A 19,339-nucleotide genomic window follows, 5' to 3' on the forward strand; every position below is an offset into this window, starting at 1 on the left:
GCTGGTGTCGTGGGGCGCGGCGGGGGCCATGGTGTTCGGCGGCGTGGTGCCCTACGTCCCGCAGTACCGGGACATCCGCCGGACGCAGAACGCCGAGGGCTTCTCCACCTACGTCTGCATGGTGCTGCTGATCGCAAACATCTTGCGGATACTTTTTTGGTAAGTTGCTTTGGTGTTTGTGCGTGTGTGTCTGCTCAGTTCTAAAGGTTCTTGCTCGCTGGTTGTACAGCTTTGACTTGGAATATTTTGGGAAATAGTGTGGTTTATATGCTTTTCCCCCTGTCTTTGAAGAGCGAGGTACTGTCTTCCCGTGAGTGAATCTGCACTGAGTGAAATGACCTGGGCTTAGGAGTGCTGTTACCCTTGCCAGATCTGATTCTCAGCGCTCTGATGTTCCAAGATGCAACTTTTTAACCTGCTGGTAGAGAAAAGCGGTTTGTTCTCAGTCAGATCTTTTTCTCTTGCTGACTGTATTTTGCATTTCCTTTGTCCCTCTGTCTTCGCTCTCAGAGTGAAGGCCACAGTCCTGCACGCTTCTTCTAGTATCTAGTTGGTATTAACGTCATTGGGACACTTGCCATATGTTGCATTTTCCTGGGGTGCCAGCTGGCTTCAGAAGGAGTTTACTTTTAGAGCTCCATGCACATCTGCGGATGAAAACATTCATTTGATAAGCAGGCAGAAAGGTGGGCTATCTTTCAAAGCAAATGGGGTTGTTTTCGACACCACTTCTAAAGTTTAAAAGCAAGTTTGTTTTCATATTTAGGTCTTGTGCTGCTGGACAAAGAAAATATTATTAGGATGTGATTTCTATGAATGAATTTTATTAACTTAGATTCTTCATTACTTCTTATAATGTAGATTCTACAACACAGGGAATAGACTTGAGAAACCACAGATGAAACAGTCTGGGAAATTACTGTAACTAAGCACAGTTATTCTAAGAATATTTTTACTACAAAATACTGCTTTATAGTCTATGAAGAACTGATAGGTAACAGACTACATTGTGTTGTTGGTTTCCAGTATCTTTTTAAAGCTCCCCTGTGTCTTTAAGCATGAGGACACTCCTGGATTCTTCCATAAAAAAATGCAATAATTGCTGTGCTGGAGCAGAGAAAAGAGGGAAACCTTTCTTGGGGCCACAGCTGACAGTCAAACTGAGTCATCATCACTAGATCAAAGCTACTTGTTGCTTTGGACACGTGTTTTCCTGGGGAGAGGTGAATGGAGCAGCTGCTGGAGAAAAGCAGAGCAGGAGGAAAGTAGAAGAACTTGCAGGGGGCGGAGATGTAGAAAGCTGGAGCTGACAGTTTGAGAAATAGCAATGGTCTAATTTTTTGTTTCACTGGAGGTAGTTAAAATACACAAATGATCTGCACCTGAATGGAGGTGCTAGCAGTTTCTCAGTAACTGGGTGAGTGCATCTGTAAAATGAGACTTAGTCTGTGGAAGAACTGAAAGGTCTTTCATTTGAATTGATTTTAAGTATATGTCGTTAGCAGACATGCACGAAGGAATAAATACTCTGTAGTGTAAAGGTAAAATTTATGTTAACAGATTTGTAAGCGCTTCAGAAAAGAGAGAATGTAGTTATATTGATAAGATGATTATTTTTTTTACACACCCTGACACATAGTAGCTGTGTGTAGACTGGTCATCCTGGAGCTGGGTGGTGGTCCAGGATGGCTTCGTGCAGCCCCTGCGTAGGTGTGTCTGGCTGCGGGGGAGTGCAAGGCACACTGCTCGCCTGTGGAGCAGCCACTTGTAGGGGCAGCTGTTTCAGGCATCAGCCTGCAGAAGCCTTTCTGCCTGTGCTTTCTACAAATCATCTCTTTCTAGCTCTGTTGAACTAAAGGACAGAAAAGATGACTTGCATAATGATAATTCACTGTCCCCTGAGAAAATATTTTGCTTCTTTACAAACAAAGATTAGACGTGCCTGGTAGTTCATTATAAACACCAAGAAGTCATGAAAGCAGCATTGAGATATTGTCCTTGGGCATATGGATGATTAAAAGAAGATAGCAGAGCAAGAGCCTCTGATTCATGTGAACATGCTCAAAATGCACCCATAGAGCAGCTTGGCAATTCATTTTTTACAGCAGTTATTTGATGTTACCTATAGATGATATATTATCTGGGAGCACTCGAGAATATTTGACATAAACAGCAGAATTGTTTTGTATGTGTATTTATCTGAGGGAATTAGAAGGTTTTTGTTTAGTTTGTTTTAAATATTGATTAAAAAAATCATTAAATAATTTGATCTATTGTGCCAGAACAGAACTGTTCCTACAAGTAATTTTGTTTTGTGTATAATTTTTGCCCAGTCTGGCTTTCAGAGTACCAGTTCATAAGAGTGCTTCTCCTTCCCTTTAGCAAACCAGTCCAGACCTTAATCCAAGTGTTTTCTGAAAACTTTACTGACATATAGGTGCTGTTTTCCACTGGTTTTAGTTTCTCTTCATTACCCCTGGTTATTAAGTGTATGATTTCTGCCAGATTCATCCCTCCTCACTTCCCCTCCACCCTGATCCAAAAATAAGTACTTAAAATGTTATGCCTTAAAAATGTAAAATTTCATATTAAAGTAACTATTGTCATGCTTTTCAGGCCTTAATTATTTCTTAGCATGGCTCATATTTTGTGGTGGCTTTTTTTTTAACTTCAAAGATGTTTCTACAATTTGTTTCTGTTGTTACCTCCAGATTTTCCCTGAATTTTATATATTCTTGAATTTAAGGCTCACAGGATGGAATATTACATATTTCAGATGCATAGGCAACAGGAACAGACAGGTCCTGCCTTTTATGCCATGTTTCTTCTAGATTTTCACTCTTGAGTAGTACTGATCTTTCTCTGTCACTCATAACAGACCTGACCTTACCTTTCCCCTATGACTCTACTATACTTTGTCACCTCAGATGTGGGGGCAATTCCTTCATTTCCCATTTGTGAACTGGCAGATTCTGCATGGTCGTAGAACTGTACTTCAGAGGTCCCGTTGGATTTTTTTTTTTTGTCTAGTTTTGCAGGGGGTGAAGTTTGACCTTTTGTCTCCCCTCCAAAAAGAATAGTTACCTCCTAATCTCGGTGTGTTTTGTGTCAATAGAATTGCAGGTGCTGTATGGCACTGTGACAGCAGGCAATCAACAAAGTGCTACAGAGGCCAAGGATAACAAACCTGCTTCCAGTTACCTATCTTCACAGTTTTTCTTCCTTCAATTAGACTGTCTCCAGGGGTAAGCCATCTTTTAAAGACAGGAGGACTCAGTGCAATGCCTCACCTCCATGTCGTCTTCACACCTAATCCCGTAGTTTCAGGGTGTGCTCAAAGAACTTTTATTTGCTGGTGATGATGGTAACATTATGCATTAAGTAATTTTTCATGCTTCTCTGTTTCACAGTGTCTTAAAATGTCATCTTTAAAGAGACTTTTCTGTTTCCACTTGTGTGTTTGGCCTTTCTCTGTTCCAACAATGAATTATACTCCAGAACTTTGTGGAAAAGCACTAGGAGAGAACCAGTCTGCAAGAATGAAAACTGCACATGGATAGCAGTGGGCATGATTCCACTTTGCTTTGTTTAAACATACATGGTGTTTATTTAGGAAAAAGAAAGTAGAAGTTTGTCCTTGCAAACTGAACTTGTGGTTCGGTATGTTGGCTGTATGCAAAGTTGTTAGTCCTTTGAAAGAGGATTATTAAAAAAAAAAAAAGGTAAAAAATCAGGCAGTCTGTGCTCACAGCATCACACAATGAAGTCTCTGTTTGCCAGTGTGAAAAGCAGATTTTGTGCTGACTAGGCAATACCAGCTTAGCTTTATATTTAGTAATAATCTGTTGTTATATAGTGCTTCAAAGCAGAGTTTATTTTGGGGTGCCAGTGTAGCTCCTAGTCATGATTTGCTATTGGTATCAGCTGCTCCTTTGTTCCAGTCCTTCTGCCATTGTCAGGACTGCTTCTCCTGTCTGTCTTCTCCAGACCCCACAGGCCGTTCTCTCTCTCCACTCAGTTCAGCTTCTGGACTGGTGAGATTGGACAAGATCTTCTTCAGGTAAAGAAGCAGCAGCAGTGCAAAACTCGGTGCCTTTGTAATTCTGATACATGTGAAGATGTATGGCCTGCCCCCAAAAATATGATATAAATTTTTTCCCCTTCTCCGTTTTTAATAAAACACTTCATTACCATCTCTTTTTTAGCTAATGTCTTATTGTACTTGCTAGAGTTAGCTCTGACTTCTCGTTGAAGACTGGTTTTTAAAATATCCAAGGGATACCCTAAGTCTTAGTGATGCTTGAGCTTTGAGGTGATGAATCATCTGATTAAGCTGTCCTAGGCTGTTCTGCGGTTGTGGGCTGGCTATCTTGGTTCATGTGGCCTGGAGTCTGTCAGCTAACTAGCTTTGCGTTGTCATGAGGAAGAACAGGACCAAAAAAGTGGGCAAGAGTTGTGTAATCTGTTGGGGGTGGAGGATGCAGAAAAGCTTGTGAATTCTCCCTTTATTTCTGCTCTCTCTTTTATATCTTTTTTTTTTTTTTTAATAACCAGGGCTTATGATGAGATCAGTTATAGTTTCTTTTAATATTAAAATCAGAATAAATAGAGGAAAGGCAACTGCAGATTTCTTAGAAGTAAGGAGCAAGCATTTTTATTTGTACCTTGAGTTCAGCCAAAAGTGCTTATGCTCCCTGCTATTCCCAGAGATTTTGGGACTTTTTTTTCCCCCCTCTTCTGCAGTCCATAAAATGTTTTCTGTAGTAGTAGAATATGGTTTGTATGTTTTCCAGGAATATATTAGTTTCAAAGTTTTTGAGATGCAATTCTGTGGGCCACTGGCCTAAACCTCATACAGCGACACCATAGAAATGCAAACAACAGAAAATAAAACTGTCCAATTTTGGGCGTTTTACAAAGTAGTGGCCTTAAGACATACTGTGGAAGCAAGTTCTGACAGTCAGAAAAAAAGATTAAAATTATGGAGTGTGTTACTTTTGAACAAAGGTAACCCTCTACCCCTTTGTCATGGTTTAAACCTGGCTGGCAGCCCAACACCATGCAGCTGCTTGCTCACCCTTCCCTGTCCCAGGGAATGGGGGAGAACTGAACATCACACAGGCTATTTTCAACCAAAATCAAATCCCCATGAGTTACGTGTTGGATTCCTATGCTTCTGCAAAAGGAGTGCCACTAATGGGTTTACCTTTACCTGAGGCAGGAATAACCCGGACTGTCCTCCCCAGCACATATTTAATGTGTGTTACAGGGGCTTTATCCCCTTCTGCAGTATGTTGGAGTTTGACTTGGCAGGGCCAGCTCCATTGGCAGATCCTCAGTGTTGACTAGCCACGTGGCTTTTGCGAAGTTTGTCCCAGTGTTTGAAAGTTCCACCACCCATTGCTTTCCATACCAATGCACAATGCATTGCTCACCACCCATTGACCAAGGCCTGTTCCTAGCATGTGGTCTTGGAGGAGAGAAAATCCTGAAACACAGTCCTGGAAGAGAGTAAGCCAGCCTTTTGGCCAGACCTCATTTGTATGCTGAGCATGATGTCATATCATATGGAATATTCCATTGATCAGTTTGGGTCTGTTGGTCTGGCTGTGCTCTCTCCCAGCTCTGGTGCACTTGCACGCTAGTAAGACGTGGGACATAGAAAAGTCCTTGATTTCTCAGCAACAATTAAAAACATCAGTATATTGTTCCATGGGCTGTGGGCCACGGCACACTTTTCCAACCCTCTGGTGGTTGCTTCCACCACTGTAAGCACATGATGCTTGCCGTGTGGGGTTTCTGGGAGTGTGACAGTCAATTTGCTGGCCTCCCCATGTTTATATTTTAACTGTCATCATCCATGTCAAAGTTTCTAACTGTTTCACTTGAATGCAGAACATGTCAGGATCAAGCATGGATAACATGTGCAACAGTGTCCACAGTCAAGTCTACCCCTTGATCCTGAGCCCATCTATATTTTTGCATCCCTTCCTTGATGGCACGAGGTGTGATGGCCCCAACTAAGCTGTACGTTTTTCACCATTGTTTTGCCAGTCCAGATCTACCTGAGCCATGTTAATCTTAGCAGCCTGACCCACCTGTTGTTCTTCAGTGGCCCGACTCCTGGGTACATGGGCATCTGCATGATGTACTTTCACAACCAGGCTCTCTACCTGAGCAGCATCATCTTGCCGTAATTCAGCAGCACAGAAGGGTTTGTCTCTGCACTGCCACTTACCAGCATTCTTCTCATACCAAATCCCATACTGAATCCAAAAGCGCTATTCTAGCTACTAAGAAGAAAAATTAGCCCTATCCCAGCCAAAACCAGGATGCCACTTCACATTAGTTCATCTGGAACAAAGTGGGTTCTGAAAACTGCTATGTCAGTAGAACTGGGAGCTCTCTGTGCCAGAGTCAGTGGAATGAGCTCCCTGTTAGGAGTAGATGTTTACTGAGACACATATGCAGCTGGAGGTACTTCATAGGAAAATGTTGGACTTGCTCTTGTGTAGGGTAGGTTCCTACATATTTGTTTCCTTTGCTGTACCACCTACAGTGCTACTTGTGGATCAGGTTCCTGATGTTGCTTTAGCTTCATATAGTGGGCCGGTGGTGTCTGTAGGGCTTCCTGTGGGAAAGAGAAACTTTTGCTTTTAGAATTCTGTGACCAAAATGAATCTTGACAGCTTTTACCGTGTGGGGAGGGTGGAATGGTGCTATAAACGAAGTTGACAGAGTGACTGCAACTTTGAAAGCTTGTGTTACGCATGGCCTGCTGGTGGGATCTTGCTCAGATATTGAGAGCAAAAAAGCTACACAATTCCTCCTCCTTTTTGTAAGTGTCAGAGAGTAAGGATAAAATGCTCTGCTCTCTTGTACAAAAAGTAAAGGTAGTAGGATTCAGTATGCTCAAGCAAGAAGCTTGCTTTGGGTACTTCATAAAGTTCCTGGAAGCTTATCTGTCAAGGAGAAACTCCTATCAAGAGATCCTGTAGTAAAACTAGTTTATTTCCTGTTCTTTCTGCTGATTAAATTCTGTAATTGTGGTGGCTGTCTTTCAAGGTAGCTGCCATGCTGCTGCCTTGGGATATCTGTCGTGGCCCTGGTGGTATGTACAGTATCCTGCTTGCTTTCCATGTCGCCTAGAATCTGTAACTTCCCAAAGAGCCAGAAAAGTTGACCCAGAGCAATGAAGCTTGTAGTAATGTTGGTGGTTTTCAGTCTTATGGTGAGTGGAACTGCCTCCGTGAGCTAAGATGGTGCCATGTATGGACAGAAGACAGGCCAAAGGCAGTGCCCCACATGGGACACTGCTAGGACAGCAGCCAGCAGGTGGAAGCCAAATGGTGTCCAGGAGTTTAGGAGGAAACACTGTGGTCAGAGTGATGGTGAACTGGTTGCACCAACAGCAGCCAGTTTCTTTTCAGAGATGTCTTGGGAAAAGAGATAAGCAAACCTGCTGTGTTTGGCCTAGTTTGTGCTTCCTCTGCACAATTGGTTTTTGCTCTGTGTAGGCTCAGGACTGGAACTGCGGGATTATTCCAACAGGATTGAGTCGTATGGATGGAATTGCATAGTTTTCTCAATGACTAGTTAGTCTGTGCTCTGGCTTGAACATTCCTTTCTCTTGTCTTTATCACCCTGAACACTCATGCATTGTTTTAAGGCTGTTACAATATTAACAAAATGTAAGGCACTCCCCACCTTTATTTGCATGTTTGACTAGTACAGGAAAAGAGTTATTTTGTTTTTACAGTATTAAGTAAACAGTGAAACCCTCTTTGAATCTTTGTAGTTTGACATGGAAAGTCTGAGTTCCCTGAATACCACAGATGTCCCTTTTCTTTGCTTTGTCACCTAAGGTTGCAGTTGTGGGGTGAACATGCAGAAGAATGATCGTGACTCCTCTCATCCCCAGGAGTCAAAGCTGTCTTTTTTTCGCAAGCCTCTTCTAGTAGCCTAAGGCTTCAACTTTCTCTGGTAATCTCTTGTAATGTTCCTCCCCTCCCTGCTCCTGCTTAGGCAAAGGCAGGAGTAGTGTCTGGGAGGCAGAAAGCAAGTGGAACACGACAAGCACGCTCCCTGCGGGGCCTGCACCTCCCGCTGCTCCTCGAGCACGCTGGCTTGGGGAGTCTTACACTGAACTAGCCTGGCGCTGGCTGGCCCAACAGCAGCATCGCGTGCAGCAAGCAGCGTAGAGTGGGGTTTGTTTCCGAGGTCCTGAGCAAAATGAGTGTTCTGGCTTTACTTTTAGAGCTTCAAGAACCCTATAGTGATCCTTTACACTAGTATTCACTGCAGTCTTGTTCGGCCGTGTCCTGTTTGCTCTGCCTACTGGTCTCCTTGGCGGCTCTTTGGTTTCCTGTAGGTGTGACCTAGCTTAGAGCGCTGTGTCCCCTGCGAGACTCAGTTTGGGGACTGGTGCTTGGTGAGATGTTTCACTTGAGTATGTTCTGTTGTGTGACAGTTGCTGTCTTTGACTTGAGGGTTGTAAAAAATTCTACAGGTGTTGTGCATTGTCATTTGAAGTCCCTGTAAGAATTTTTAAGTTTCCAGTTAACTTCTTTTGTGTGTTATGAGTCTTCTTTTACTTTCTTTTTTTTTCTTCAGTTTTTTAAGAGGTAGAGGATCTGCAGTAGTATTTCCAGTCTCATTTCCAGTAACCCTGTGGTGATAACAAATTGTTATGATCAGATAGCTGGTGGTCAGTTTATGTGTGTTTGTAGTTGGTGAATGTCTATACAACAAGCAATACTTTTGTGAGGCATCCATTACTGAATGGCCAGTAATCTCATCAGCAGGGAGAAAATAACCTTGCAGTGACTGGATTTATCATCATTATAGCTTCTAGCTTATTGTGCTTCTAGCTCAGCCTCTCTTAAATGCATTACTATATTTTTACATGCAAATGCATTTGTAATTGGGGCTGTTTTTTCTAAACATGATGTATACAGTTTTAACTGCTCTGTAATTTTGTCTTTCCCTTTTTTCCTCTCCTTTCTTGAATAAGAGACAAATATAAAAGTGAATTCTAGTAGTTCAGAGGAACTTGGCCACAGTCAGCAACACAGGCTGAATGAGCTTTGGGATCATGGGTATGAAGCATAGGCTGGGCCAAACTTCTGCTCACCTGCACTTTTTCCTGGTGTAGTGCAAGCCTTATCTGCAGCGTGCTCTGCCTGCGATTGCATGCATCAGTTGTGTTCTTCCTTTCCTTCCTCATAGCATCCTTCAGATTTGTTAAGATAATGGCTCTCATGTAGCCCACCACAAGTCCATCGATGGTAGAAAGAAGGGAGGGATTAAGATACATGGAACTACTGTTTTTCCAGTAGCAGCTGGTGATGTCTTTGTTAGTGGTGTGGACGCTCGAGGTATTGTTACTGTTCCTTAGCTGTATGCCATGAGGCAGGAAATACTTGGCCATTTTCACTGGTGTGGGCTACTTGGCTGTTCTGCACAAGATTTCCGGGGAAGCTAGTCAAGGATTTTCCAGTCTCTCTCCTGTTCCTTATTAGTTGACTCATAACAAAAAAGTCTGTGGTGAAATGGCTGTAGTAGAAATGCAGTATTTTGTGAGAGAGCATGATAGTAAGCCTACTTGGGTCTCACCAACGTGGAGCTCTACCATGAAGTAGCCCGAGCATAAGAAATTCTATTTGCAAAGGTTGTTATAATAAGGCTTTTGGAAACTCCTGCAAGGGAATTATAGCTCTGAGCTACTGTACGTGCATCTGGATTTGGCTTGTGTGCGGAAAATGCCGTTGCCAGAGGTCGATGTTCCAATAGGAGACAAAGCAGTCCTGTAAAGTATACTTTATTTGAATAAAGGGAGAGTCCACGGGCATATCCCGTGAGGTCTCTCAGTTTTTCTGGGGGACACAGCCCCCTTTTTATCCTAATTTCCTGGCCGCAAATTTCCCTCCTCCTTTCCCCATTGGCTGAGGTACTGGGAGTGTACAGACTGCCCGGTACGCCTACTCCATATCCCTCTCAGCATGTACCCCCCTTCTCATCATACATCCTGTGTCTCATTAACTCCATTTTATGCCTCCCCTGGGAGGAGAAGTTACTATGTGTAAGTTCATTAAGCATGCGTACTAGTTCCTAAAGTTCAGAAGTTTAGGCTGTGCAAATTCGTTGAGGTAGATATCTGGGTTTGTTTAAATTCATTCAAGTCCTCAGGTTCTTCTTGTTTGGTTCTTTTTGTATGTAAAGTGGCCAGACTATCACCTTGGAGCACCGGTGATTGTACCTCTCCACAAGGTGTTTCTCCACTACTCCCTGCTGTGAAGACACATTCCCCCTCTTTATTCTGTCACTGGTGACTTCCTCTTCCTCAGCCTTTCATACCTGTTACTGGTAGGATTTCCTTTTTCAGGTGCTTAGACAGGATCAAGGAATGAAAGTGAGTACGCTTGCCATCTTTGAGATGTTTTATGTGTTTTCTTTTCCTTTTTTTTAGGTTTGGAAGACGTTTTGAATCTCCTCTTCTGTGGCAGAGCATTATCATGATCATCACTATGTTACTGATGCTGAAACTGTGCACTGAAGTACGTGTCTCCAATGAGCTAAACGTAAAACGCCGCTCTTTTGCAGGTTAGTGGCAGGAACTGGCTTTCACAGGATAAGCCTTTCTGAAAGCATGGTTTGCTATATTTTAGACAAAAGTTCTGTCTGAATTCAGTCTCCTTTCTTGATAATTCAGTGTAACACTTCCTGAACTACGTCTTTGAAACTGCTTTTTTCCAGATAAATGTGTAAATCTGTAGTTTTATTCCAGACAAGTCTTGGTTCAGTCTAGAAATCAGAGTTCCCCTTAGTGTTTCACACCATGCCTTGAATATAGAGCTGGCTGTTATGCCTTTGTACTAGCCTGTTTGTTTGTTTGTTTGTTTTTTAAGATCTTCTCCAGAATAAAAAGGTATCTTCTTCAGCTGTACTTTCTACCAAGTTCTTATGTATGATTGTACACAGTTATCCAAAATGTTGTTTTGCAGTTGCAAACACTTTTGTACATAATTTATTTTCTACTTACTGAGTTATTTGCTGTCAAAGTAGAAGTTGCTTCCATAACATAGTTGAAAAACTGTCTTTTTGTAAACCATTTCCTTGGGCTTTAGTGAGGGATTAGTTATGATATATGGAAACTTTCACATTTTTAACTTTGATTAATATAATCAAAATTTATAATCAGAATTATTGCTCTCAGCTTTTTGTCAGTTGTTTTGCCAATATGGTTGTATAATTTATCCTGTCCATCTGTTGTCTTCCCTCACTTCCTAATAATTGGCAGTCTGATCAGAGTTCCACAGCCATCATTAGAAGGCAACAGCTACTGGCTGTGCAGTAGGTTAGTTTATGTTATAGCTGAGGAAGCTACTTCCATTCCTGCTCATTGTGGAGCATAGTGTGGAACTATTCAGGTAAGTGAATTCGTGTGGAAGAAGAGCTTTCCTCCAACTCCCAAACACAAGCTGTTGTGTTCAACAAGGGTTGTTAGTCTGGCAGGATGAGCGTATTAAAACCTACTTTCAGCCAGATTTAGCAGCAGTTAAAATCCAGAGAGCATTTGGAAGGGGCATGGACGCTGTCTCCCTCCTTTGCACTCTGTGCTAGTGCTTTGTGCAGTGGCAGAAAGGTTTCTCTGTTTGCCTTTTCTGAGGAGAAATTTTCCGTGTGCACATTAACTCTTGCAGGGTCCCTTGTTAACCTTTGGACAAAAGGGGAGGCTGTTCAGTTTAGTATACAGCACTCTTTAAAACAGTTCTTCCTGAAACACATACATTCTCATAAAAGGTGATTAGGCTTCCCTTACCAAGTAATGGAATCTCTTCAAGGTTGCATTGTGTAATTTGTTCCTTTTTGCCTGAAACTCACCTTGCCATGTATTTAGTTAGCTAGAGATTGATTTTTACCTACTTGTGGGCCTTAATTTTGTTTTCCTCAAAAAGCTTGCATCCTCCCACAAACTTTGAGAAGTGCTAAAATGTTTTTCTTACCTGTGATTTTTAGTAAGGCCAACTATAGTGCAGTGGCTCAAAATAAACATAAATGCATTTAAGACTCTTCAAGCAAGGTAGAAACATAGGTTTCTATTTCAAGCACAGTAGGAGTAGGAGTGAGATCCATGTTTCTAATCCTACACCTAATCTTATTTCAAGTTTTATGGTGATCTAGACAAGCTGATAAATCGGTGTACGAACTTACTTTCCTGATAACTGACTGTGACAGTGAGAAGCTAGGTTTGAAGTCAGTGTTTTTGATTAACTTTGAGTCCTGAGGGGAAGGTGCACAATTTGTGTGATAATATAATTTATTATTTCTCACATATCTGGTCTTAAATTTAAACATTTTTCTTCTTTAATTTATGTCCTTCTATCCTCTGAATGTTCCTGCAAAATAATCCAAGATATTTAGAAAGTGGATGGAATAGAGTATTTCAATGGAAGGGAGTCTATGGTTTTCTTGTATTACTATAAAATATGGTATTTTTCCCTAGTCACTTCAGTATACATTTGCCACTGTGTTTTGAATTATTTGGGAGTTGCCTTTTTTCCTTTTGGTTTTTGTTATTTTCATAGATAAGGTCCCTTAACTAATACCTAGTTCAGAAGGAATCTACTTACAATTAGTCTCTTCTAATCCTGACAAGCTTGCTGTGTATTCTCTAGCCTGTTTTCTAGTATTACTGGGTTAAAATATATATCAACAGCAATTCAGAACATGGCCATAAAGCTGTTCAATTGAAACGCTTATACTGTCACAGCTTAACTATCATAGCATGAAAAATAGTCTTTCTCAACTCTTTCCAGTAATGTTTGATTATTTCTTGTATGCTTTATATAGATAACTTACTAGGAAAACCTGCATAATCTTCTATTTTTTCTCTCAGTTATTTCTCAGTTATGGGTCTTACCCCACTTCCTTTTAGTCTTGCAGTGTGAAAGTAAGTCGAAAGTGGCAGAGCCCATCTTGTGCTGCTGCTCCCTTCCCTAACTTTTTGTTCTGACTGCATAAGATTTTTCTTCAATTACGTGTAATGATTGAAGACAGAATAAGTCCTCTTTATATAGCCAACTGTTCTATTACTTTCTGAATTTGGACTATATAGCCTGTTTTTAACTATTCTGAATTGGAAGAGAAAACAAACCAAAACAAGAAAACAAACAAAAACCCCTGAATACTATTTATGAATACTTTGGAAGCTAAGTGAAGGTGTCTTCAGATGAAATCGGCAGGCGTGAACAATACCTCCTCATCTTTTATCCTTTATTTAATATCACTTTACTTGCATCTTGACTGCTTTAATGTAGATCTAGTACCATTGTTATGGTAACAATAGTTCTCCTTATTCATTGCCCACTTTTAAGGGTGGTATCTGTGCAGCTGTGTTGTTGGCTCAGTACAGAAAGGTTCGAAGTTCAGTGGTAGTTCTTTTTGTTACAGTTGGTTTTGTTCAGGTTGTGGTATTTCTGGGTCATGATGGTACTACCACGCTAGAGACAGAAGTGTTGAAAAGCAAAATGCGCATGGGCCATGTCTTGACTTGAGAATCAAGAGGAGACTGAAGCAAGGTGCTCACAGATAGACAGCTGAAATCATCTGGTCACTCCTGAAAATGTTGGCAGGCCAGAGTAGTCTCTTCATACTCTTGGAGAGATGAGCATTCTATGAAGAATCCTATTTTTCTTTTCCCAGATGAGCCTTCCACCTCTCTCCCACAAAGAAACAGTTTCAGTTATGCCCAAAACATTGTGACAAATTTTGAGCACCCTGAGTGTAGAACTATAATTAAAACCATTGGACCGTGTTTGTTAAAAACGGTCCTATAGTACAGCTCAGGCTCCTGAAGTAGAACATGGGCTTTGGGTTTGGTTTTGGGTTTGTTTTTTTGGTTTTGTTTTTTTTTTACATGAAGACAATTTCCTCTGGTCATTCAATTTTGTCTTCCAACTGCTGGTCGTCTTAACCTGCTTTATAATTTGTACCTTATTATAGCCCTCTGATCCCTTGAAGAGCTCTGGTTTTGGCACTGGAAAGCACTCTTGTATAACAGGTGGTTTTGAATTGGCAGAGGAAGGCTAGAGTGAAAAAATCTTGTGTGCAGAATGGTTGCAGATGGGGTCTACTTTGTCCTTGATACGATTGGCTTCAGCTCAGACTTTTTGAAGCTATTTTGGAACACAGTTTTCCCCAGGAGGCAGGGTAACTTGTGTTGTCTTAGCTGATTATACACGCATCTTCCCACTCTGTGTTGCTGAGGTGACAACTTGTTTTGTCTGTTTGTGTAAAGTATTTAGAGTTAAGCTGTTTCACTGTTATTAAGCGATCATTTTGTCACTCCAGGTACATTGCTGTTGGGTGGTGCATTGAGACTGTGCTGGGACTTGGTACTGCTCCACCCTCTCTTAACATTGGGTGAGAGCCTTATAGAAAGCATGGAGACTAAAATTTCTGGCATGTTTTGTTTTGGATATTATTTTTTCTATAAGCAAAATGTACTAACTGACTAAACTGTAACTAAAAGACCCACTGTTGCATTTAATCATACAAGTCTGTTTGTCTTTCCTTCCTTTTTTTTTTTTTTCTCCCCTTCTCCTCAACTCTTTTTTATGTAGCTGCAGATAGTAAGGATGAAGAAATCAAAGCACCTCCCAAGAGATCCTATCTGGGTATGTACTTTACAAACCCATTCTGCATGAAGTTGTCCTGTCAACTACATATTTCATGATTTGCTACTTTTTGTAACCATTTTTAGAAATGATTGCATGATCATTTCTATAGAGAATGTTTGCATTACCTTTTCTTGATGTGTTAAAATCTGGTGCATGATTTTCTTTTTTTTTATTTTTCACTCACCACTTCTAACTTTCATTGAGGAAAAGATGCTTTAAAGTCTTATTTCAGAAACCATTTTTTTTGAAGGGAGTTGAATTCACCTCACTGCTGGATGTCTCAATGATATCTTCATTTTTCCTTCCCCCAAGCTAGACAAGTGAAATATTAGATGATACAGCAATCCATCTCTTCAGTCTCATGTTCCTCATCTACAAGCACTGACTGGTGCAAACTATGAAAAGTACAGGAGTAACTTTCAGTATTGTTCAGAATGCTAGATAAGAAATTCCCAACAACACTTGATGTTCAAGCAGAATGCCTGCATCCTTGTGAAATTTTCTGGCTTGTTCCTGTCTTTAACAGGAGCAGCCTCAAAATTGTTGTTTGGGAATTAGTAAGAAATGTGGTGAGAGCTTCCAGTCTTCAGTTTGAGTTTTGAAATCTATGTTCTTTAATTTGCTTAAGGAAGAAGAAATGTTAGGTGCAAACCAGCATTGCAGTATTTTCAACTCAATAGTTTGGAAGGAATTTTAATGAACTCATGGTAATTTTATTTTAAATTAGTTGGGGTATTGCATTAACGAAGTTACACCAGCTAGAGACACAGAAGTTCCTCAGAGTCAACTTCTAAAATGTTTTTAATTGAAGTGATTCAGAATCGTAGAAACTTACATTGATACTAGTTTGGTCCACTGCAATTCTCAAGTTAGTAAGGGGTCAACTGAAAAAATGCAAGGTAAAGAAGAATATTACAGGTACAAAAGGAGAGTCTTTCCTTGTACATTTGTTAACACATGCAGTTAATTAAACTGGAGTTAGCTCTGCAAAGCACTACCATAGATTAATACTATCTTGAGTGCTTTCTGGTAGCAATAAAATAATTCCTTCTAAAGTTAAATAGACTCTCGTTTAATGATTCATCTTCTGGATCTCCCTTTTCAGATTTAGGGGCAAAATTTCACACTTTGGGAAGTTTACCTTTTTTTATCTGATACCAGTATTTTGCAAAGCACCTTTTCCTTTTGTGTTTTCAAAGCATTTTTTTTTTCTGGACTTGGTATCAAGTGATTTTGTTTTTCTGATTGTCTTTAATTCTATTTTGTAGTCATTCTCACTGGCTTGCAACACCAAATAATGGAATGTAAACTTTAAGCAGTTCTGTCTTCCTTGTGCCTATATTCCCATTGTCTTTTACTGTCAGCAATGCTTTATTTACAGTGTCAGGGCTAGAAACAGCTGTCTCTGCTCGGTTATGACTGAGTGGGTTATTTAAAAATTATTTAAGTGGTTAAAATTAAACAGAAATAAGTAACAATGTGACCTTTTACTCATTTCAGATTTTTTTCTTGTCTTTTTTTGTTTAAAAAGTGATTTGCTTGGTAGTTTGATAACTTAAAGAGTTGAGGTTCGTAGGAAAAAGCACCATACCTCTTAATCCAACTGATTTAAGTTTGACATTTGCTTAGTAAAGGTTACTTGAAGTTTTAATGAGTTTTGATGAAACTTTCGTCCAAGGAGAGCAAATGGGCTTTTTAATTTCCCTTCCTCTGTGATATATAATGGTTTCTGAAGCCTAAAAACATATTGAAGAACATTTTTTACTGGTTACATAGTGAACACTGTATATTGCATTTGTAATTGAAGGTGACTATCCACAGAAATAATTTTGTTGTAGAACTGTTGAGCTGTTAATCTGAAAATGTACTGGTCTACCAGTGAATTTCAACTGAGCTAGTTACATAAATACCAAGGCATTTGTTTGATGCCTCTTTTTGAAGAGGAACTGAGCTCCTGCTGTGCTACCTGGGATTGCTTTTAGGTATGTTTTATTGTCAGTAATCCAACAAACCACTTAATGCTGCTGTTTTTCCACATCACATGTTATCTGAAAAAAACCCTTTATCTGGCACATGATTCTGAAAACTGACTTTCTAGCAGTGAGTGCTAGAGGACTAGAGGGTGTGGGTGAAAGTTGCTACATTTTCACAGACCTAAGTAAAATAACCTACACAGTATGGTGGGACCCAGAGTGTAGGGTTTCCTGATTTCATACAGAAATTAAATTATTCCCCTCTTTTTCTAGGCAAAGGAAGGATTAAAAAGGATTAAGTAGCTCTAGTTCTGAGGGAATGATACTTTATTCCATTTGTTTCCTAATGCAAATATCTAGTTTTACCTAGTGCCTGCTGGCATTTATGGCTGCCACTGAGGGTGAGCAAAGCTGCACTTGAGCGGTTTGTTGTCTATCTTTTTTTTTTCCCTTGAGGTTTTTTAGAACAAATATGGATAAATGTCTTAATCTGTTACACTAAAGTATAGGCTTTCTATATGTATATTTTGAGCCTTGTGGGTGTTGGAGATTATTGGCAGAAGTTGCAAAACACCGAACAGGGCATTGCTCCGAATAGGCCAGCGGTGGGCTGAGGCCAGTGCACTTGCTGGGTGTCTGCTGTCACAGGGTTTCTTTTCACAGGGCTCCATGTGCCTGCACGTTCTTCGTCACAGGGCAACTCTGGCTTTTCTGTTATTCCCCACTTTCCCTCTGCCAGAGGCAACTGGGCCACATGAGGCTTTGGGGGAGCAAGAAGGGGAGAAGGGCACTTGGGATGAATCTGTCCGCAGACTTACAGATGCTGTGGTGAGGGATCCAGGTGGGCAGGTCACTTTGGGAATTTGTGGCACGTAGCAGGTTTGTGAGTGAAGCGGTGGTGAGATGTGTGAGAGTAAAGGTGATCACCAGCCGTTTCTTTTCACGGGTTCATGGATAAACTTGGCAATAGGGGAGAAAGAGACTAATGTTACCTGGATGAGTGGTACATGAAGTATGAGGCAATAGCTTCTACGTCTTAAACTGATTTCAGAGGTATTTGCTTCATGTGTGAACTGCAGACATAACATCAGTAGGTGTAGTAAAGCCACATGTTTTCCACTGGGCCATTTGGTATACTGAACAAAATATTTTACACTCGGTGGCAAGTGTAAGTAGCATCCCTGGGCCTTATGGGCTGTAAAAAGTGTGCTTTTCAAAAGGCTTGAGGAATTGGAGCTGATCATAGAGTATGTTCAGACCTGTGTTGTGTGCCCATCTCTTTGGTACCAGCCTTTTGAACGGCTTCAACATGAAAGTGGAAGCAGACCGTTCTTTTTATTTACTTCTAATGCAGTTTACAGTGCTTTTTTTTATAGTTTAAAATGGTGTGCCAGGGTGAATATAGCATGTGAAGGGCCCATGTCTGTTCTGAAAGCTTACCCTCTAGAAGGAGAAAGGAGATGGACTGGCAGGGTGTGAGTGCAGGTTAGCTGGGGTGAGTGAGGCTTCTACAGCGGGGGGTCTTTCCTTTGCCATGCAGCAGGGTGCACATTGCAGTGGTTGGGGGACCTGTGGACAGAGAGTGCAGCTCTATTTATTTAAAAAGTAGAAAAAATCCTTATCTGCTACCAAGAAATCCTAGTTTTGTCTTAAATTTAGGGAAGACTGTCCTTTAAAAGTAGGAGAAAAGTGAGAGGTGGTAAAGGTGGCTGTCCCGCTTGGCGCCATCAGTAGTACCAGGAGGTGTCTCAGGTGAGACTCAGCGCTGTGCTCCTGCAGCATGCTGCCTGGGCTTCTCTAGCTCTGGCTGCTGCTGCCCCTGCCCAGCCCTTCAGTGGAGCCCATCACCTACCTGCAGGCTTGTGGAAAGAGGACAACTTAAACGGGGCCTGTTGGAAGAACTGTGTGGCAGCAGAAATATTACTTTTGGCAAAACTACTGCTTCTAATTGGTGGTGCAGTGGGGAAATAAACCTGTGAATAAAACGTGAATTTTTCTGGTGCTGTACGTAGCTTAACTGAAGGAAGGAGAGCTCATAGCAACATCTAGCCACAGGAGGGTGCTCTTGGGTTTCCAAATCCTGCCTGTGCAGCCTCTCAATTAGAACTTGGGAGAGGAGTCTGATCTTGCTGTCAGGGCTGCGGTGGTAACTGTAGAAATAGTGAATAAGCAGAGATTTTTGAAAAAAAATCTTTCCCTTCCTGTTGGGAGTCATAATAAGCAGGTGCTCTAATAACTTCAGCAATGAAACATCAACATGTTCAAATACAACCAATTTGTCTGCCTGTGCTGCAGCTTGGGGAACACATATGCAGCAAACCTGCTGCCTCAGTTTGGTACCTGTGAGAAGCTTTTGCAGTTTACTTCATTGCTGTATCACATGCTGTTGTATACTTGGTCATGTTTAGATCTGAATGGTGAGATTGGCTCTTTAAACAAGGTCATAGAATAATTTGTCTGGAAAGGGACCTCTGGGGTTATTTGATCCAGTTGCCTGCTTGAGGCAGGTCCAATTAGATGAGATTGCTCAGGGTCTTGTCCAGGTGAGTCAGTCTTGCCCTGGCACATCTGCCAGTGTCTGACTATCTTTATAATGATTATTTTTTCTTCCAACTAATTGAAATTTCCCTTCTTGTAACTCATGTCTGTTACCTCCTGTCCTGTCAACATGTGCCTTCCAGAAGA

The 19,339-nt window shown here is 41.1% G+C and overlaps 1 protein-coding gene across 1 annotated transcript; it reads left to right on the forward strand.

Moving 5' to 3' along the window:
- Positions 1-5: 5 nt before the first annotated feature.
- Positions 6-14,737, forward strand: PQLC1 (PQ loop repeat containing 1; the record flags this gene model as incomplete). The annotated part of the gene is made up of 3 exons (XM_008946461.1): positions 6-159; positions 10,469-10,602; positions 14,625-14,737. Coding segments are annotated over 3 exons (401 nt in total), but the record flags the coding sequence as incomplete, so codon positions are not given.
- Between the last annotated feature and the right edge of the window lie 4,602 nt (positions 14,738-19,339).

This window comes from Merops nubicus, unplaced genomic scaffold, assembly GCF_000691845.1.
Source record: "Merops nubicus isolate BGI_N331 unplaced genomic scaffold, ASM69184v1 scaffold19490, whole genome shotgun sequence".
Lineage (NCBI taxonomy): Eukaryota > Metazoa > Chordata > Aves > Coraciiformes > Meropidae > Merops > Merops nubicus.